This window comes from Mustela lutreola, chromosome 15 (assembly GCF_030435805.1).
Source record: "Mustela lutreola isolate mMusLut2 chromosome 15, mMusLut2.pri, whole genome shotgun sequence".
Taxonomy (NCBI): domain Eukaryota; kingdom Metazoa; phylum Chordata; class Mammalia; order Carnivora; family Mustelidae; genus Mustela; species Mustela lutreola.
In genome coordinates this window covers 20,767,096-20,789,604 of record NC_081304.1, presented here as the reverse complement: position 1 = coordinate 20,789,604, position 22,509 = coordinate 20,767,096, and the positions used below count along the sequence as shown (strand labels likewise).

Genomic DNA, 22,509 nt, shown 5'->3' with positions numbered 1-22,509 from the left:
GGTTTGGAGCCTCCAAATGGGCCATGCGTCAGAGATAGAAATGCTCAGTCACAGGCTGGGTGAGCTCTGAGTGCGTCTGGAGACCAGGGAGACAGGCGGGATTGATGGCTTTTCTCTGAGGGTCCACTGAAGAGCAGGGCCCAAGCTCTCAGCTCCTCCAGGGCAGCTCCTCTGGGGAGACCACCATATTCATTCTCCTCCTCCAAAGCCCTACAGCAAGCATTCAGGGAAGAAAAGATACCAAGAGCCAATCCGAGCAGATTACTTAGCCTGGCCCCAGCAAGGGTGGTAAATTCTGCCTTAGACAAAGACCTTTGACAATCACTGCAAGAGGCCCCTCTCCCTGATCAGCAAAATCAGCAAGAACATCCAGCCAAGACCAAATTTACTAATCAATGAGAACTGTAAAACACCAGTGCTAGGGAAATAAAACACATAGAATTCATGGCTTTTCCCCCATGATTCGTTAGTCTTTCAAAGTTAATTAAAAGAAGGGCCATCTGTACCCCAATGTTTATAGCAGCAATGGCCACAGTCGCCAAACTATGGAAAGAACCAAGATGCCCTTCAACGGATGAATGGGTAAGGAAAATGTGGTCCATATACACTATGGAGTATTATGCCTCCATCAGAAATTTTTGTAGCAACATGGATGGGACTGGAAGAGATTATGCTGAGTGAAATAAGTCAAGCAGAGAGAGTCAATTATCATATGGTTTCACTTATTTGTGAAGCATAACAAATAGCATGGAGGACATGGGGAGTTAGAGAGGAGAAGGGAGTTGGGGTAAATTGGAAGGGGAGGTGAATCATGAGAGAGTATGGACTCTGAAAAACAATCTGAGGGGTTTGAAGTGGGAGGGGGGGTGGGAGGTTGGGGTACCAGGCGGTGGGTATTATAGAGGGCACGGATTGCATGGAGCACTGGGTGTGGTGAAAAAATAATGAATACTGTTATGCTGAAAATAAATTTAATAAAAAAAAAATATGGACAGAAGACATGAACAGACATTTCTGCAAAGAAGACATCCAAATGGCCAACAAAAAAAAAAGTGCCCAACATCACTCGGCATCTGGGAAATACAAATAGAAACCATAGTGATATACCACCTCACACCAGTCAAAATGGCTAAAATTAACCAGTCAGGAAATGAAAGGTGTTGGCCAGGACATGTAGAAAGGGGAACCCTTGGGGCGCCTGGGTGGCTCAGTGGTTAGAGCCTCTGCCTTCGGCTCGGGTCATGATCCCAGGGTCCTGGGATCGAGCCTCACATCGGGCTCTCTGCTCAGAAGGGAGCCTGCCTCCTCCTCCTCTCTCTCTGCCTGCCTCTCTGCCTACTTGTGATCTGTCTGTCAAATAAATAAAAATCTTTAAAAAAAAATTAAAAAAAAAATAGAAAGGGGAACCCTCTTACATTGTTGGTGGGAATTCAAGCTGGTACAGCCACTCTGGAAAACAGTATGGAGGTTCCTCTTTTTTTCCTTTCTTTTTTTCTTTCTTTCTTTATTTCCTTTCAGTGTTCCAGAATTCATTGAAAAGTTGAGTATAAATCTACCCTACAACCCAGCAATGTGATCCAAAGGGGCACGTTCACCCAAATGTTTATAGCAGCAATCTCCACAATAGCCAAACTATGGAAAGAGCCTAGACATCCATCAACAGATGAATGGATAAAGAAGATGTGAGATAGATAGAGATACGTAGAGATAGAGATAGAGTTAGAGAGAGAGAGAGATACAATGGAATACTATGTAGCCATCAAAAAACCTCAAAATCTTGCCATTTATAATGACGTGGATGGAACTAGAGGATATTATGCTAAGGGAAATAAGTCAATCAGAGAAAGACAATTATCATATGATCTCACTGATATGAGGAATTTGAGAAACAAGACAGAAGATCATAAGGGAAGGGAGGGGACAATGAAACAAGATGAAGCCAGAGAGGGAGACAAACCATAAAATTCTCTTAATCTCAGGAAACAAACTGAGGGTTGCTGGAGTGAAGGCAGGTGGGAGGGATGGAGTGGCTGGGTGATGGACCTTGGGTAAGTATGTGCTATGGGGATACTGTGAATTGTGTAAGACTGACAAATCACAGACCTTAGGCATAAAACCAATAATATATTATATATTAATTTTTTAAAATTAAAAAAGAAGACATAAGACTTCATTTAAGATCTACTTGTAAAATTATAATTATGCATAAGAAAAGAAGTCCTCTCAATATTATGTATGCAAAAAAAAACACATTTGAAAGGTACTGTGCAGAAAGAATATTGCAAAGAGGGATTGGTGGCCCCATAAGGATGTAAACAGTATGGAGAAAATTAGGTTCTCCAAATGAGTTCTAGTTTCTTAACCTTAGACAAATTACCTCTCAAAATACTTCCAAGTATTTGTAATTATCTCTCAAAATACTTCCAAGAGACACCTTCCAAGTGAGAACCTGAAACTTTATTGGTAATATTTGAAAATTTGAAAAATCATGGGAAATCTAAGACATAAAGAGACTAGATGGGTATAAGCATCAGAGATAATTTTCATATAGTCTGAGTTGATGGAAATAAGAAATAGTATCTCTGGGTTTGAAGTGAGCATCCCAGCATTTGAAATATATGTACCAGGATTTGAATTTAAGAGCTGTTTTAGCTTGCTGATCCTTAAAATAACTTATAATGTCCTTGAAGACTTTAAACAATCTATATCTCTGCAATTGCACAATTAGCTATTATATAGCAGAGGATTTATTATTAGTTGTTGTTGCTGTTTGTAATATCATTTATAAGGCTTTCTGTATTTCAAATTACTGAGTCATCCTGTTTAGTGCCTGAATTATTGCTTCCTCCTCCTCTTTAAACCAATAAATATTAACTTCATTTATACAAATCTATTCTAAGAAAGGTACGCCTGTTGCATCCATGACAGCTAGACATCCTTGCATTGAGTGACTTGCTTTTCCTTCCCCCTTTTTACTGGTAGTTTGTGGAGTTCACTCCTTTTCTGATGGTTTGAAATACTGTAAAACAGGCTACTTATGTTTATTCCTCTGGTGAAATATGTCATGAGGGAAATAATGGGATTTGATTTAAGAAAACACATCCTTGGGGAGCCAGGATAACTCAGTTGGTTAAGCATCCAACTCTCGATTTCAGCTCATGTTATGATCTCAACGTCATGAGATTGAGTCCTACATCAGTCTCCACACTCAGCGAGAAATCTGCTTGAGGAGACTCTCTCTCCCTCTCCCTCCCCCTGACTCTAAAATAAATAAATAAATCTTAAAAAAAAAAAAAAAAAAGGAAAGAAGAAAAGAGAACACATCCTAGTCTTTATTTTCCTTCCAAAGAAGTTAGGCTTTATGGCCACTAGTGATAGTTTGGGCTTAGCTAATGAGTATCACTAGAAATTGTTTATGCATAAAATTCTCCATCCCCATCCTCCATTCCTGCCAACTGTTCTAATAATTGTTTACTTTCCACCTCTAAAATTTTCCACCTTTCACATTTCTTTGTTGTGTTTATAATTTGTTTTCTACTCATTATGGACATTTGAGTTGTCTTCTTTGCAAGTAAGGCATTTCCAATTTATCACCTAAAACTTGACTCATTTCACATATCCTTTTGTGATCTAGATTTATGTGTAGAGTGTCCTTCATAAGCTCTCATATTTCGAGGGCACTTTACATTTTACAAAATTCTTTCACATCTATCCCCACACTACTCAGGCAAGAGGCCACATTTTAAGACACTGGATATGGACCCCATCCAGGGCTGCCCTAGAGTGTTATTAAGTGGCCTTCTAAAGAGCAACACTCTGACTTTTTTGCAATAATTCTGGACTGTTGTAAAATCATGATCATCAAATATTTCTTCAGCTCCATCTAGATTCAGGGTGTTGCCTGTAAGTTCCTGAGAAAGTCGGTTATCAGAGGAAACTCACTTCCTGGAGTCAATGGGACTATTATTGTAAGACAAACCCCTTTATTTGGGCAAACTGTGAGGTCAACAAAAATGCTTCTTTTATTTTTCTTCCATCTTTCAAACTGGGAAAACAACCAACCCTTGTAAAGGGAAAGGGAACTCCAAGATTAGGGCATAATAATCAGAAATCAGTAGTTTGTTCCAGGGGAACAGAATTTGGGTGGGATGGGATACTGGGCAACAAGTGCTTTTCATTTTTTTGTTCACATATTGTTTCCCTCCCACACATGAGATTATTTTTTTAAGATTTTATTTATTTATTTGACAGGGAGAGACACCGCAAGAGAGGGAACTCAAGCAGGGGGAGTGGGAGCGGGAGAAGCAGGCCTCCCGCGGAGCAGGGAACCTGAGGTGGGACTCGATCCCAGGACCCTGGGATCATGACCTGAGCTGAAGGCAGACACTTAATGACTGAGCCACCCAGGTGCCCCAGCATGAGATATTTTTATCATAAAAGAAAAATGAAGATTGTAGTGTTTCCTTCTGAACCAAATGGGGAAAACCTGCAACAATAAGAGAGCAAGAGATTTTAATTTCTTTTAATCTGAATTAAGAGACAACAACTACCAAAAGGAGTTTGATATGAAGTAAATTCCTCAGTATGACACTGCCTTTTTTTTTTTTTTTTACATGATGCATTCATATGCACCACTCACCCAACTAGTGAGCTCTCAACATGTTCGTATCTAGCAAGGAAAATCCAGGTTTATGAAAAGGGTCTATTTTCCTTAGTTGATGCCAAGACCCAGGAATGAAATAAGATCTGAATTCTGCCTCTGCAGTGTAGCACAAGGAATGTGAGGTTATGCTAGAAAGTCCCTTATTCGGTATCTGTCTTTTCAGGCAAGGCAGAATAATCAAATTGGAAAAAGTGACTAAACTTTTATAAGGACAACTAGATTTTACAAGCACCTATATTCTCTAGATACGTTCATGTCACTGGGTGCTATGCACATTATAGCCCAGAGCACCAAAAGACTACAAGTAAAACACACGTTGATATTTGAGGAAATCTTACAGAACAAGCAATGCTAAATGTATTGAGACAAGCAAATGTCCTTCTGTTTTCAATTTTCTGTAGACCATGCAGCTGTAAGTTTGATCTTGCCTTAAAAAAAATAATAAAAAAAAAAAACCTTTGTGAACTCCTAGAGAAAGATAGAACATAGGGCCACTTAAACCAAGTCATGTCAAAGAATTTAACTTGTTATTTTTGCTTGATTAGTTGATCAAAGAAATTCAGTAGAACATTAATCTGGATTTCAGCAGGTTAATTGAAAAGGACTCTCAATTTAGAAGGAAAGTGCAGAAGCATGGTCTGAATGGCAAATGCCAAAATACTCTCATTTCCAATGAGAGCATCTCACTTCACACAATAATAATGAGCACTTGACCCCAAATTCAAGCTTAGATTCTGGATAAGAGATGTACTAGGAGGGCAGTTAAGCAGACAACTTGAGGAAGATCCACTGTGTAGTATTTTTTTGCAGATACTCAAAGCATGTGAAGGTTTCTAAGGAAAAGACTCTATGGTTAACTCAGAGTTAAAGAGCCATATATCTGAAGTTGATATTAGACATGAACCTGAAGAACTCTCTCTTCCATGCAATGGCAGTAAGGACATCAGTATTACTGGATAGAAATATAAACTTAGCAACAGGCATGCCAAGGCAGGAGCGAGAGACATCAATAAAGGGACCAAGAAACCACTTGAGGAGTGACAGAAGTGGCCCCTAGGGAAGGACAGATGCACCCTTACCTCACTTACTCACTCAAATCCCTTAAAATTTCCTGGTGGGGGATGAGATATCTAACTCAAAGAATAGTATTTAATTACATCATCAGACAGACATGATCTAGAGAGAAAATGAACTATACTCAAAAGAGTAAAATGATTTTGACATATACTGGACTAATTAGAAAATAACTGGATCTTGACTTAGGTTCTGATCATGACCTTTTTAAAGGAATACTGAATAATTGAAAAATGTCTTGAGGAAAGCAACTATCCTGGGAATGGAACTGGAATTCAAATCACATCATGAAGAATGGAGGTATCTGTGGGACGCCTGGGTGGCTCAGTCAGTAAAGTATCTGCCTTTGGCTCAGGTCATGATCTCAGGGTCCTGAGATCAAGCCCCACATTGGGCTCTCTGCTCAGTGGGAAGCCTGCTTCTCCCTCTCCCTCGGCTTGTTTCTCTCCCTGTTTGTGTTCTCTCTCTCTCTCTTTCTCTAGCAAATAAATAAATAAAATCTTAAACAAACAAAAAAAGAATGGAGGTATCTGGGTATAATTATCCCAGAGAAAAGATCTTTAGGAGAAGAGTGCCCCAGTGTATCTGAATATGGAAATATCTGTCTGCAGAAGACTTAGATTCTGTTGGCCTTATGGAATCAAATAACAAGACCAATCATGGGGACTATGAATATTAATTTAGACTAAAAATAAGAGAAAACTCACTCTTGGAGCTGCCCAGCAATGCAGTGTTTCCTTGGGAAGTGACGCATCCCATTCTCTGAAGATGGTCAAACATAGACTAAAATAAAAGTTAAGAAGGATGTCACAGAATGATTGTGTAAATAAATGGATAATTTGGCCAATTGACTGGCAAGATTCTTTAAGCTGTTAAGATTTGATGAATTCAATGATCACTTAGGCGTCACTGTCTTGAATTTTGACCAAGGCACTAGTTGGAGTAGAAAACCTACTTCTCACATTGGCTTTGCCACTAACAATGTCATTTTTCTCTTTCCTTCGTCAAAAACTTTAGTTGCTTTGACGTTCACACTGTCAAATGCACTGCCATTATCCTTCCTTTTGGATAGTTTATCCTGTTCATTTCGCAAGTCTGTAGATCTAGAAGAAGTGTACTTTGGAGCTATACTTAAGGAGTCACACCCAAGGAGATTCATCCATACTTGGGCCTGATTTCAGCAATGAGATTCTGGACTTTAAGCTTATTGTGTAATTAGATGATATCTTGGAGGACTTCAATAGTGAGTGAGTACATTTAATATGTGGACCACTGGGATGATAAAAAGCAGAGTGTAGTAGGCAATCTTTAAGATGACTACCAATTATCCCACCTTCTAGTATTCATGCCTTTGTGCAATACCTTCTACTTGAGTGTGGGCTGGATTTACTGAGTTGTCTCTAATGAAGAGAGTACAATGAATGTTGTGGGATCTCATTTCCAAGATTAGTCTGTAAAGGACCTGGGACATTCATATCAGGTATTCATTCTCTCCCTCTAGGACCATTTGCTTTGGGAGAATCCAGCTGCTAGGCCATGAGGACTATCAGCCAGTGTACGGAGAAGCCCATGTGGCAAGGAAATGATATATCTGGCCAACAGCTGGTGAGAACCTATAGTGTGTCAATAGCCACATGAGTGAGCTTGGAAGTGAATCCTTCCCTAACCAAGTTATGAAATCAATGCAGCCCCAGCCAACACCTCCACAACTACCTCATAAGAGAAGCTGAGTTAGACGTACCTAGCTAAGCCACAGATTTCTAAACCACAGAAAGAGTGAGATAATAAATGTTTGTTGTTCTCAGCCACAAACTTTTGAGGTCATTTTTTATATAGCAATAACTACTATAATGAAACAGATCATGTATCAAAATGGAATAAAACACATATATTTTTAATTCTTAATAAAGAACTATAGTAATGATTGATATAAATATTAATTCTTGATTTTAAAAATGTCATTCTTAAAAGCAGTAGTGAAGGAAAAAATAAGATTACATAATTTTACATTGTATATGTGAAGTCTTATATTTCCAAACCCTACTGTTATATATCAGCTACTTTATAAATATTAGTCACTGTTTATACTTTTATATAAACAGGAATTGGAAGGTTACACAAGGTTGTATCTGAGAAGGAAAGAAGGTAAATGTTGTGGAGCTGGAGACCTATACAAAAGGGACTTCAACTTTATCAATAATGTTTACTTAAATTATGCTTTTTAAAGATCTAAAGTAGATATAAGAAAATGTCCATTCTGAGTGGTGGGAATTTCTAATATTTTTCTCAAAACTGCCCTGTATTTTGCTCCCCTATTTGGGATGTAAGTGTAAATAAAGATTTACTTATAAGCATGTTCAGGCATGGCAGAAGATTGTCTCTAATAGGAGGTTCAGATGTGTTATGGACAAGTACTAGCAAACCTGAAAGGAGCTAATAAATGCTTCACTATTTAAACTATTGCCAAAAAAAAAAAAAAAATAAAAAAAATAAACTATTGCCAAGTATGGAAGAAGTGCACGGCTTCCCAGTACACTGTTTACACTTGCCATGTTTAAAATGTGGGCTTTGTATGTTGGCAGGTAGCCAGTGTAAAACACTTACCAATACAACAGAGAAATCCACAACTGGAAAGGTTAAAAAAAAAAAAAAAAGGAAAAAATTAACATACATAGAGATGGGTCAAAAACTATTGCAAAATGAACTTTGAAATTCTAGCTATGCCAAGAATTCTGGTATTAGAAAGCAAATTATTTGAAGAGATATAATTCCTTAAATTTATAATGTAAGGAAGTGTTGACAGTTCAGTCCAGAACTGAGGTGAGATTCCTCACACCTTCCAGAGCCTCATTCTTCCTCTGGCATGACTGAAATCTCCATGGAAGATGTGGAGAGAGAATTTAAATGGGGTGTCCATCAAAATGTCATTTCTAGAAGACATTCTATCTATGGTCATTCTTTTGCAGTATCAAGGTTCCTCTCTTATTCCTGTTTTTAATTTTCTTTTTGGACTTCAGTTGTAAATAATTAAGTTAATTATATTCCTTGTGGTATATTGCCACTTTTTGTCCTTGCAAGATCTCTGTCTTATTTTTTTCTTTATGTACTTACATACCAATTAACTTAATTCCTGTTCTCCATTATCTTCCTAAAGGCAGCTATTTTATTTTCTTTAAAGTATATCCTCCAGCAGACAGCCTTCAGACTTTATCTTCACTGTCAGCTTTCCTTGATATCTAGCCTGCTGGCCCACACTACAGATTTGGACCTACCAGCCTCCAAAATCATATGAGAAAATTCCTCTTATTACATCTCTTTATATATATCCTATTGGCTCTCTCTGGAGAACCAGACCAAGAGAGTACCTCATGGAAAGAATGACCTCTTGCTGCCTACCCACCGTCCTAGTGGTGGACACAGATTTCCTTTAAAATCTGTATTATCACAGAAATGTGATCATCCTCAACTATGCCCCCTTATAGACCCATGTAAGAATGTCCTGAGTTTCAGACCTAAATCATTTCACAGACCCAGGGCCTTTGGTTAAAGGGGAGGCCAGATGCCCTTGAGGAAGGACTCTGCATAATTGCTACAGGTACACTCGGCAAACCTCCCTCTAATCTTTCCCAAAAGGAAACCAGTACAGGGTGCCTGGGTGGCTCAGTGGGTTAAAGCCTCTGCCTTCAGCTCAGATCATGATTCCAGGGTCCTGGGATCAAGTCCTGCATCAGGCTCTCTGCTCAGCAGGGATCCTGCTTCCCCATGCCTCTCTCTCTCTGCCTGCCTCTCTGGCTACTAGTGATCTCTGCAAATAAATAAATAAAATATTTAAAGAAAAGAAGAGAAAGGAAAGGAAAAGAAAAGAAAAACAGTCCAGCCATTTCTTAAATGTTTAGTTTTGATAATTACATAATACAACTATTTGGTCAGGTATTTCCTTAGACTAATCATTTTTAAAACTGCCTCTTAAAATGTCAAAAACTTGAGCAAACAAACAACAGCCATAAATTTCAAATTTTACATTTTATTTAAATTGTCCATTAGGTGAACTGATCATTAAAACCAGTGTCAAGGGGTGCCTGGGTGGTGCAGTTGTTTGGGTGTCCAACTCTTGGCTTCAGCTCTGATTGTTATCTCGGGGTTGTAGGATCCAGCTCTGCATTCAGCATAGTCTGCTTAGGACTCCCTCTTCCTCTGCCCCTGGTCTTGCTTGCTCTCTCTCTTTCTCTCTCTGGAATAAATAAATAAATCTTAAAAAAAAAAAAAAAAGCAGTGTTAAGTTAATCAACCCTTAGCTATTCTCAATGGCCAAAAAGCTTACTTTATTTTAGTCTATGGCTTCCCTAGACCATTTCAGTCTTTGGCTTCCCAAGCCTGTTCACTGTGGGGAAATGGAGTCTACTCAACTCAAAAGAGCTTTTGGTGATATAAAGATTGGAAGCCAGGGGATTGTTTGCCCTTCCTCCCTTCCAACTTGAGCATCTGTAATTGCAGACACCGACCACCCTTTCAGACTAAAGTAAATCCACTAATTTAGAGGGCCCGCGGTCATGTGTCCAAATGTGACCTGAAGGAAATCTATGTAGGGGTATATTGAAGGGAATGAAAACATTCTGAAAGTTTTGTTCAATCACTCACATTTTTATTAGCAGTTGGCATCAAAGGAGTCTTTTTAAAGACTGGACAACACCAAAAAAAAAAAAAAAAAGAAAGAAAGAAAGAGAGAGAGAGAGAGAGAGAGAGAGAGAAGGAAGGAAGAAAGAAAGGAGAAGAGAAGAGAAGAGAAGACAAGACAAAAAAAAGGAAAGAAAAGAAAAGAAAGACAAACACACAATGCTGATGTGATGAACTGACAACATGAGGAAATGCAAGTTGTAGTGTGGACCAGGCTTACAGAAATGTCCTCCTTGATGAAGAAAGATTTCTTAGTGGCTGGACAAATTTCCTCATCAGCACCTGGTGAGAATGTGGGGCTGGACTCAAAATGAAGTTAGCACACAGATAGAATTTGCCCTCAGCCAGAAGAGAGCACCATGGGGTGGCAATGCACTTGCAGATAGTGGCAGACCTCAGAGTAGATGGGAAGGCATCAGTGAAGCCTTGCCTTACGGAAGCTGGATTCATGACTGGTGGTCAGGAAGTTGGCGAGCAGGTGTTGGCTTTGCAGAGACTTGGGGCAGTTGGCTGAAAGCAATTGCAGCCACCGCTGGATGATTTGCCTAAACCTGTCACACAGCAAGCTGGTTGGCAGGAAGGAGATTTGCAGCCACCTTGGTTGCAAGAAGTGGATCCATCACAAGGGGTTTGGCTGGAAAGCACAGTGCCACAGGAAACTCGTTTACAAGGGTTGTTTACAGAACATGGGAGCTGGCAGTTAGCCACTGGCTGACAGATGAAGGATATAGAAGACATTGGTTGGCAGTGAAGTGGCTGGCAAGGTGAGGACACACAGCATGTAGGACTGCAAGAACTTAACATACAAGTTGATGGCTGGCAGGGAACAGGCATGCAGGGAACCAACTGGCAAGTCTTGAGAATGTAGCAGATGGGTTGGTAATAAGTTGATTTGCAGAGCTGATCTTCGCCATTAATGGGTTGACAAGAACCTGCCTGGCAACGAGTTGGCTGGCATGGACAAGCTGCACAGATGGTTGGTGGGCAAGAATTTTCAATACAGGAAGTTACCTCAGAGCAGGATGGCTGGCCGGACACAGTGTCACAGCAGACCGATTGGCCACAAGCTGACTGACATGATCTGGACACAAAGACAGGTTCTTGGCAGGAGCTTTGCTGGTCAAGGCTGGCTTCGTTGCAATTTGCCTGACAACTGGTAGATTCCGTGCAGGAGGGTTGGCATGAGCTAACCAGGCAAGGAGACTGACCAGTTCCAGATTCATAGCTGGCTGTGCAGGAGCAAATGGGTTGGCAGACAAAACCAACGCAAGAAGTTGCTGGAAGGCAGGTAGGTTGGCAAGAAGCAGGTTCACAGACACTTGGGGTACTGCTGGATGGCTGACAATTTTCTTGGCATGTGACCAGTTGCCACGTTCTGCTCCGGCAGGAACTAGGCAAGCAAATACCATTTCGGAAGCCACCACCATTTGAGCACATGAAAGTGGGCACAGCTGGAATGGCCATGGTGGTTCCGGGACAACAGCTGTCCCCCATGGCACTGGTGTTAACCTTGCTAGGAAGTTGCAAACTCAGTATACCTGAGTGCGAAAGACATCTAATACATGGGGGCTTATATAGTCCTTCACTAGGGGTGTTGGTACAACTTAGAGCATCTTTCCTTGTTATTGTTTCTACTCATTTGCCTACAAACATCTGATTAGCAGGCTTCATGAGCCTGGATAGATATTGTCCCCACTTTAAAAACTTGTCAGTTGAGTTGAGAGTTCTCTTTGCTGAGTTTGGATTCCTTGATGGTTCCTGCTCTGGGATGAGCTGTCTCTTTTACAGGTTGTTCTCCAGCTGCCCTGAAGCAGGCCTTTTTCTGAACTAACCTCTCATCAGGAGGCCTCAGCCCAGCCAAAGCAGCCTGTTCTTCCTCCAGGAATGCAGTTCTGCACCATTTAGATGATCAGGAAATGAAGCCTTGACCCAGTTGAAAGAGGGTGATGTACGAGATGGTGAATAGAAAACCAGGCAGTGCAACCCAAGGGCACTTCAATATCTCCACCTCTAAGAACCTTCTTCCCATTTGGTTTTCCTGAAACTTCGTTTTATTAGTACCACTAAAAATAACAGCAACAGTAGTAGTAGGAAAGGTTTCCCTTCCATTTATAGCATACTTACTATATACCAAGTCATTGACTTCATTTTTCATTGAATCTTGCAATGACCTTAAGTAGAAGGTATGATTCTCACTACTATGTTAGAGGTATAGCAAAACCAACTCAAAGAGTTTGAATCCTGTTCCCAAAATTTTGCAAGCAATAAAATGTTGAAATAAGGTCCAAACCTAGTTTGGGCAGACCCCAAAACCTCTGGTCTTAATCACCTGTTAGACCTCCTAACTTTGGAGTGGAAGAAAATGACTATAACCCAATGACTGAAGACTGACATTTGTATAGCAGTATGCTGACTCTTGGGCCGGTGGCCCAGGCCCTATGCTAGAGGCCATTCATCCAGTACAGTGACTCGATTAAACCAGTATGAGTTCTTACCTCTACTTATCCATACACCCAAAGACAATCTTTTAATGTGGAAATTTTAATAACTACAAAATATTTTACCAAGGATTAAATCATATTATGGAGTTCACAACATATAAATTCTATAAATATAAAACTACAACAACCAATAGCTATATTAGGACATCACTGCAAAATAATTTTAGTGTTAAATCACCCAAGAGGGACTTATGAGGCATTGGTTGTCCTAACTCTTCCCCTCTTTCTCTAGGCTCGCCCGGGCTCTGTGTCACCAGTCATCTTCAGCATCCCACACGGTCCATGTCTGATCCAGTTCACACCAGAGATTCACAACAGAATAGAAAGATCGTGGCCTTAGGATCCCAATAGGGCTAGTGCCATTTTCTGGCTACTAACTCACTCTGTGGGATGTGTTAGTTCATTACCCAAGTATTCAAAGTACTGAGAGTTTATCAATCAACCACATTGCTGTTGCTCAGGTTATTTTTATTTTTATTAACTGCCTCACAATTACTAAAAATGTTGGAAATTCTGGAAGGTACTTTTCAAAGTACCAGCACTTCTCCTTGGCGCCCTCTTCCTTACCCTCATTTTAAAAGGAAGAAAAACTTTTCTGATCAGAATGATGCCTGGGAAATCTTCACCCTTGTCATTCAAATGCCTTTTTGTTTTTTTTTTCTACCATTGCTTTTCTACCACAGCACCGACCATTTCTTTTGCCGCCCAACTCATCACTAGTCATTTTGGCACCTTGCAAACTTCAGGGATCACAAGGGGTACAAACTTGCACTCCGTTTTATTCCTATCTACATCCCAAAGCTCTCAACTTTCAGAAGAAATATTTTGGTCTCACCAAATAGAAGTCATAATGGGAACATGAATATATTTGAGAAACAATGTCAACCGCAACCTGGAAAACTATCAATCCCCATGCTCATACCTACCACTTTTATTGTTTTTAAAACAGCCCGTTTTTTATTAACATATCATGTATTATTTGCCCCAGGGGTACAGGTCTGTGAATCGCCAGGCTTACACACTTCCCAGCACTCCCCATAGCACATACCCTCCCCAATGTCCATCACCCAACCACCTGCTCCCTATTCCCCTCCTCCCAGCAACCCTCAGTTTGTTTTGTGAGACTTTTATGGTTTGTCTCCCTCCCAATCCCATCTTAAAGCAACCCATTTTTACACCCATTTTTCTCTGATTCTGTCCTTGCCTTTCTTCCTTCTAAAGGAACTTCTCAAGTGGTTGGTAAATGGTATGCTGAGTGAAATAGGTCAAGCAGAAAGAGTCAATTATCATATGGTTTCATTTATTTGTGGAGCATAAGGAATAACATGGAGGACATGGGGAGCTGGAGAAGAGAAGGGAGTTGGGGGAAATTGGAGGGAGAGATGAACTATGAGAGACTGTGGACTCTGGGAAACAATCTGAGAGTTTTGGAGGGGAGGCGGGTGGGAGGTTGGGTGAGCCTGGTGGTGGGTATTATGGAGGGCACGTATTGCATGGAGCACTGGGTGTGGTATATAAACAATGAATTCTGGAACAGTGAAAAGAAATTTTTAAAATAATAAATAAAATATTTTTTAAAAATCACCTAGAAACAAACAAACAAAAAAAGTGGTACAAACTTTCAGCTATAAGATGAGTATAGTATGGGGATCTTATATATAACATAGTCACTCTAGCTAATAACACTGTAGTGCATAACTGAAATTTACTAAAAGAACTTAAATGTTCTCACATGCTTCCCTCTCAAAAATATGATTTGATGGATGTGTTAATTAGATGGGAGGAATCTTTTCATGATATATTATGTATATGAAATCCTCATCGTGGACACTTCAAGTACCTTACAGTTTTGTCAATGACGCCTCAATAAAGATGAAAAAAAGAAGGACATATTTCATTTTACTGTGTCTCAAGGCACTAAAGACATCTGGTATACCACCAAGGACTGTTGTGATCGCATCAAGAATCATGATGCATAAAAAACACAAACTTTGGACAGAACCCTATGTTCTGCATGTTATATATATTTAACCGGTATGTTACTTTTGTATGTTTCTCACTCCCTGTGGCTATCCTGAATTCTGTTTAACATTCCTTTGTGAATATATGTTAGGTATACATTTGTATGTGTGTGTGCATATGTGTACATGTGTGTATACTCATATATATGTATATGCATGTACGTATGAGTGTTGTTTTTGAGGTTTAAACATATATGTGGTCTTGAGGCTTGTTTGTATCACCTCTATTCTGGTCAGGTTCACCCTTGTTTTGCATATGGCTATTGTCCAGTTGTAGGGGTTTATTTGGCAGGGGGGTGGTCTTGGTTTTTTTAAGATTTTATTTATTTGTCAGAAGTAGAGAGCACAAGCAGGGGGAGCAGCAGGCAGTGGAAGAAGCTGGCTTCCTGCTGAGCAAGGAGCCCAATGCAGGACTCGATGCCAGAACCCTGAGATCATGATCTGAGCCAAAGGCAGATGCTTAACCGACTGCACAACCCAGGCATCCCTGTCCAGTTGTTTTCACTGCAGTATTGTATTTATTGTGTGACTATACCACAATTTTCTTGTCTCTGTTTTTGGGCCCTTGGATTGTTGCTCATATTCATCTTATAAAACAGAGGGAAAGAAATCTTACTTCACGGAATTGCTATGATTCACATGAATCACTAGGACTGTGCTTGGGACAGAGATTTTTTTTAAAGATTTTATTTATTTATTTGACACACAGAGAGAGAAATTACAAGTAGGCAGAGAGGCAAGCAGAGAGTGAGAGGGAAGCAGGCTCCCCACTGAGCAGAGAGCCCGATGCGGGACTTGATCCCAGGACCCTGAGATCATGACCTGAGCCTGATGAGACAGTAATCCTGACACCAATGTACTGGTTAAGCTCCACCTTTGAGTTTCTCCCTCTGCCACTGTCTAACCCAGTGGTTCTCAAACAGGGTCAAGTTTGCTCCTTATCCCCAGGGATGTTTGTTAATCGGAGACATTGTTGATCATCACACTCAGGGGATTCTCCCAGCATTTAGCTGGTAAAGGTCAGGGATTCTGCTTAATATCCTACAATGTGAAAGTGATGGTCTCCATGACAAAGAACTATTCAGCCCAAAATGTCAATAACACTGAAGCTGAGAAGCCCTGGTCCACCCTCACTGCACTTTGAGGCCTAGGGATAGCCCTTTATGCCATCACTAAGCGACTACTTTGAAGAGACTCAGTCCTTAGGATTGGAAGGGAGTGTGAATGGAGTTTACACAAGGAGCGTGCCCTGCAGAGACTAGGAAAACATAAAGTCCAAGGCATTTTGCCCAGGCTGGGTATGTAGAAAGTCTGGGTGCAAGTTGGTTGGCAGAAGGCAGATGCAGAAGACCCTAGGTGGCAGCAGAGAGGTTGGCAGGAGGTAGATGGGTAGGAAATGGGCTGACAGCACAAGAAATCCAGGTTATCTGCCTTATTGTAAGGGTGCCCTCCCACTTGTTTTTATCCCACTGTGAACCCCAAAGCCATTGGCTTGCTCCCATTCTCCTTACATCCAAGTCCATGTTCCTTCACTCAGTTCTCTAGACCAAGGACAGAGGGACATACCCAAACCAGGTGCTCTTCATGTCACTGCCCAGCATATGGCCCTGAAATGCCTTCATGTCAGCCCTGCACCAAACTAAAATGAGGGGTTTGAAGTGACGGGGGAGGGTGGGAGGTTGGGGTACCAGATGGTGGGTATTATAGAGGGCACGGATTGCATGGAGCACTGGGTGTGGTGAAAAAATAATGAATACTGTTTTTTTCTGAAAATAAATAAATTAATTTTTTAAAAAAAAGGTATTTTGATTAGGAAAAAAAATAATAAAAATAAAAATAAAATGTCTCTGTCTAACTTACAAGGCCTGACAAGGCAGGTCACTGTCTACTTAGCTGACCTCAGAGCTCACCTGCCTCTAAGCACACCTCTGCCCAAGCCTCCCTAATGAATGGTGTGCTCACAGCCCCATTCATTTCTATGTTTCCCCTGCCTGGAAAACAGCCACCTTTCTGGTTTTGAACTGGTTAATTCTTATTTGTGCTGAAAGACTCAGCTTCAGTATCACACTCCCCAAACTCTTCCCTATATCTCCCCCTGCCTGCTGGGTTCAAACTGCCCTATGTTTGCCTCTCTCCAAGTACTTAGCACAAGGCAATGAAGTAACTGTCTGTCTGCCCATCTGTCTCCCCCACCCCCATCCTGATAGTGAGCTCCCTGAGAACAAGGACTGAGACATACGTCCTTTCGTTCCTATAGCCTAACACAGTCCCTGGCTAATGGCTGTCTAATAAAGCTTGTTGGATAGACCAATGAATGACGTTGCTTTCAAAGGCAAATCAAGTTAGCTGATGAGAATATGACGTTAACAGGGCAATGAGAAAAGCGTGTCACTTCAACTTAGCCACTTTATTGGACAGTTAAATATCTTTTTCTCATGGAAGAAGTCCCCAAGGAACGTGAGCACACCCAGCAAGGAAGCACATGCATGAGGACAAAAGACTTAGTGCTGGGAAAGAGACTCAGGATGATGTGGTGAAGCAGCTCTTCTCAGTTTGATGGTAGCAGCAGGCAGAAACCCCGAATGACCCCCTCACCGGGTGCCCAGGTCACCTTCATTTGGACCATTAGGAGACTGCCATTTCTGATGAGATCTTCGAAGTGTAAGAAGATGGTGAGTGGTGGTGCAGAAAGCTTTTAAGTCATTGTGAGCTTTGGGGAAAGTAGTTAAGGTTTCTTTCTAGCTGGAGGTTTGCTTTGCAGGAATCGGTGGGGTGAGGCCAGATCAGTGGTCAGCAGGCTTGGCGGCAGGTGGCGAGCTGGCTACAGCCTCACGGGTGGTTGGGCTGGTGGGTTTGGCCTCACTGGGTTGGCAGGGACTGGCATTTGAGACCTCGGCCTTGCAGGACGTCGAGTCAGTGCAATCTGGTTGGCTAGAAGTAGATTTTTTGCAATCCCGTTTACAGGAGTCAGCAGCACAAGGCAGACGGGAGGAGATTGGACGGTAAGAGAGAGAAGTGACACAGGCCGGACGGCGCAGGATGGAGTAGCATGGACGGTAGCAGGCAGGGCGATAGGAGATGGATGTCACATATGGCTGCCTATAAGTGATGGGTCCAGAGCAGATTGGGCGACAGAATGGGCGATAAGAAACCGGAGGGGTGCAAGGCGGTTTGCAGGAGCTGGGTATGTAGAAAGTCCGAGAGCAAGTTGGTTGGCAGATGGCAGATGCAGAAGACCCCGGGCGGCAGCAGAGAGGTTGGCAGGAGGTAGATGGGCAGGAAATAGGCTCAGGGCAGGTGGACCGGCAGCGCTTAACTATGTAGCAGTTAGGTTGACATGGACTGGGCACACAGATACTTGCTGAACAAGGACTGGGCTCAGAGCAGATGGACTGGCAGATGCTGGAGATGCAACAAGAGGGCTCTTGGCAAGTGCTGGAGACACAAGGTGGCTCACAAGGGCTTGGAACACAGCAGATAGGGCGAAGACAGACAGGCTCACAGACCAGAGCCACACAGGGAGCTGGCTGGCAGTTGCTGGGCTCTGAGCAAGATGGCTCACAAGGACTGGGGTCACAGCAGACAGCCTGGCAGCTATTAGCCACAGAGCAGACAGACGGACAGCAGCTAGGTGTGGGGCAGACTGGCTGACAGCAAGTGGGCTCACAGATCACTGGTTGGCAGGAGCTAGGCGCAGTGCAGACAGCTGAACAGCAGCTGGGCTCACAGATGACTGGCTGGCAGCAGCTGGGTTTGCATATCATGGACTGGCAGGGAACAGGTACACAGAGAACTGGCTGGCAGGAAGGGGCCTCAGAGCACACAGGTTGGCAGCAACTGCTCACTGAGCAAGAAGGCTCACAAATGGTAGCTTCACAGCACACAGGCTGGGCACAGCTGCTCACAGCACAGGCGGGCTCACAGATGGTGGCTTCACAACACACAGGTTGGGCACAGGTGCTCACAGCACAGGCGGGCTCACAGATGGTAGCTTCACAACACACAGGTTGGGCACAGCTGCTCACGGCACAGGCAGGCTCACAGATGGTAGCTTCACAACACACTGGTTGGGCACAGCCGCTCACGGCACAGGCAGGCTCACAGATGGTAGCTTCACAACACACAGGTTGGGCACAGCCGCTTACAGCACAGGCGGGCTCACAGATGGTGGCTTCACAGCACACTGGCTGGGCACAGCTGCTCACAGAACAAGAGGGCTGACAGCACTGTGGGCCACAGCTAGATGATCCGCAGCTATCTTCAGAAGTCACCAGTTGCCATGTCTGGCTCCGGCAGGAACTGGGCAAGCAGACAGGCCCTCCACAGCTCACCTCAGTGGAGCAGAGAGAGATGCCTGGCACGGATGGGCATTTCCTAGAACAGCAGTTTCCAGACATGGTGGAGGTGCCTCTGCTCCCTTGTGAGCGCTGAGAGAGGTACTGCCTGACTGGAATAGCTCTCTGAGGCCCTCACTTTTATACACCCCTCACTGACATGTGCTGTTTGGAACCTCTGCATCTTTTCCTCATTGTTGTTTGAGCAGTTTTCAGAGGAACATCTTATTATATCAAGGTTTGTTGATCTGGAAGTTGTTTATCTACCCATCAAGAAGCGTTTGTTTATTGACTTGCTAAATTTGGAATCCTTGGAGCAACAGGTCATCTTCGAATAAGCATCATTGCCTTCAAACTGGATTATCTATGTTTCTGAGCGTCATGAGCAGAAAGGAACTTATAATTTATCCATCTTCTAGTCTTCTGCACCAGGTTCTCTAGGGGACACAGATGTGCCTACATGAATAGGACCCACTCACCCATTCCCACAGGTCTCAGTCTCTGGTGGGCAGACACGCATTCAGGTAAACCCATTGCAATGCTATGGTAAAGTCAACAATAGACATAAAGGGCTTCATAGAGGGGAGCAGTGGTGAGCTCTGTGGAAGAGGGGCTGTCTGGGCTGGATTTTAAATGACTGCACTTTACAGTAATAGTCTTTTTTTAAGATTTTATTTATTTATTTGACAGAGAGATCACAAGTAGGCAGAGAGGCAGACAAGAGAGAGGGGGAAGCAGGCTCCCCGCTGAGCAGAGACCCAAATGCGGGGCTCAATCCCAGGAGTCTGAGATCATGACCTGAGCCGAAGGCAGAGGCTTAACCCACTGAGCCACCCAGGTGCCCCTACAGCAATAGTCTTATTTAAAACCATCAGCAATCCTCCGAAATAGGAATTCACCCCCCCGCCCCATTAAAGGTCAAGAAGAGGAAAGAAAAGGTCGGAATCAGAAAGTTTAAGTCACTTGCTAACAACCCTACCCAACTTGCCCCCTAATCTAGACTGCCCTCCTTCCTCCTCACCATTCTGTCTAGTCTGAATTTCTTATCAAGGACTTTATCAAAAAAAGACTTTATCAAAGCCACATGCCACAGGTTCAGCCCACTGTGTTGTCCTCCATCCTATTCTATGAACAACCCTGCCCCAGACCACTGGTTCTACCTGTCCCCAGAAAGCACTTGACCCAGACTCTCAGCTTCTCCTCCTTATTTTCCTTCCATCCACCCACACCTCAAGCATTCAGTGGCCCTCAAGAATCCCTCTTGATTTTGGTGATTTTAATAGCTTTTAAAACAAAGACACCTCCAAGACCCAAAGGATAAAGAAGAAAGACAAGAGATTTTTTGCAAAAAGTTTGTGATCAAAAGCAAAGAACACAAATGCTTTCTCAAAGCATGTCAATGCTACAGACATGAGATGAAAAATGTACCCTAGGTTTCTGAACACCAAGGCCTGACATCCTTGCTCAGTCAAGGGCTACCTCCACTATGAGCCTTCAACATCAATGCAAATGCAGTTCTCTAGAAAAGCTGAACCATTGTGCCATCTATTCATCATCTCTGCCTTCATTCATTAATTTATGCAATCACTCACTCAATTTCTCTTTCAATCATTCATTCAATTCAACCATCATTTGGTTCTGTGCAAGGGTTACAAAAAGAATGAGCCACAATTCCTGTCTCAATGAGTCCAAGTTTAGGAGAGAAATAGACCCATCCATAGGCAATTATGGTACAGTATATGTACAAGTGCTATGACAGATGGATGCCTGGGGTCCTATGGATGGACCCAGGGGAAACACCAACATGGTTTTTAGGAAATTAAGAAAGTCTTCTCAAAAGCATGATACAATTGGGGAGCAGTAAATGGTTCCATAGCCAGGATGAAAGATACAGGGACAGGAAGGAATAGCAATGGGACTTGAAGGATACCGGGTACTCAATCATGAAAGACCTTGTGGACCATGGTAAGTAGTTAGATTTTACACTGACACAGGGGAGTGACTTGGCCATGTTTGCCCTTTGGAAAGACCTCCCTGGCTACGGTGCAGAGATGGGAGAAGGAGGGCAAGTCTGGAACCAGGGAGACCATTAGGTGTCTGGGGCAATGACTCAAAATCTTCATAGTGACAACCTGAACTGGACAGTGCCTTGGGCCTGGAGCAATAGGAGAGGTTGTAAAGAGCCAGAATCAATAGAGCTAGTGGTTGAAAGTGGAAGATTAGGAACAAGAAGTGAAATCCTTGAGGTGTAGCTCTCAAGACAGTTGGAAAAGAAGACTTTCAGACAACTTTGCAGGGGGCAAAGCAGAGAAGGAGCCCCCAAGATCCTGATCCCCACCTTTCCAGTTCTTCGTCATGCACTTTTTCTTCTGCAGCTAAGCCAGCAATGAAATTCACATGGAGAGGGCCTTCCTCCCACTAGTCCCTTATAAACTCTGTCAGCTGAGAAATTCAACATGGCATCATCTGTTATGCTGGAATGTCATCTCAAAGAATCTTTCCCTGCTACATGGAATAAACATATGTCCACTCAAAAATTTATACATGAACGTTCATAGTAGCTTTCTTCATAATAGCCAAACACTGGAGACGACCCAAATTTCCATTAGTAGATGAATATTTTTTCATGAACTTTATTCATACAATGTAATATTATTTAACAAAAAGGGATGAACTGTTGATATCTGACACAAGGATTAATATAAATAGTGTTATCCTAAGTGGAAAAGAGACTGCACTGAATGATTTCATTTACATGAGATTCTAGAAATGGTGAAATATAGTGATATAAAGATCAATGGTTGTCTGAGGCTGAGATCAGAGGTGGGGAGGATTGCCTGCAAATGGGGCACTGGAGAATTTAAGGGATGATGGCAAGTTCTATATCTTGAGTGCTGTGGTGGTTACTTAAGTATATACAATTGTCAAACCTCATCAAACTGTCCCTTACAAATGTGTGTACTTTATTATATACAAAGTATACCTCAATAAAGTTGGCTTATGAAAAACAAATATTTCAAAGGCAAATAAAAAAAATAGTATAATACCAGTTTTATTTGTAAGTATGCTTAGAAAGGAGTGTGGAAATACCTATGTCAGTAACAGATGCTGAAGCTGACGTTGAAAATCCAGGTGGCTGTTATTCCTTCTTCATATTTTTCTGTATTTTCCCTCTTTTTATTTATGTATTTATTTGCATATCTTTTTTAAATTTTTTTAATTTATTTTCAGCATAACAGTAT

The 22,509-nt window shown here is 42.1% G+C and overlaps 2 protein-coding genes across 2 annotated transcripts; both read right to left on the bottom strand.

Moving 5' to 3' along the window:
• Positions 1-10,870: 10,870 nt before the first annotated feature.
• Positions 10,871-11,905, bottom strand: KRTAP29-1 (keratin associated like protein 29-1). Its single transcript, XM_059149660.1, has one exon. It carries the CDS (start codon positions 11,903-11,905, stop codon positions 10,871-10,873), a length of 1,035 nt encoding a protein of 344 aa, XP_059005643.1.
• Positions 11,906-17,716: 5,811 nt separating this feature from the next.
• Positions 17,717-19,330, bottom strand: LOC131816719 (keratin-associated protein 16-1). Its single transcript, XM_059149658.1, has one exon. The coding sequence runs from the start codon at positions 19,328-19,330 to the stop codon at positions 17,717-17,719; it is 1,614 nt and encodes a 537-aa protein (XP_059005641.1).
• Between the last annotated feature and the right edge of the window lie 3,179 nt (positions 19,331-22,509).

What these genes read in the sequence shown, in the direction of transcription:
- LOC131816719 (XM_059149658.1), bottom strand. Translation starts at nt 19,330, where the DNA reads ATGTCTGGAAACTGCTGTTCTAGGAAATGCCCATCCGTGCCAGGCATC.
- KRTAP29-1 (XM_059149660.1), bottom strand. Translation starts at nt 11,905, where the DNA reads ATGGGGGACAGCTGTTGTCCCGGAACCACCATGGCCATTCCAGCTGTG.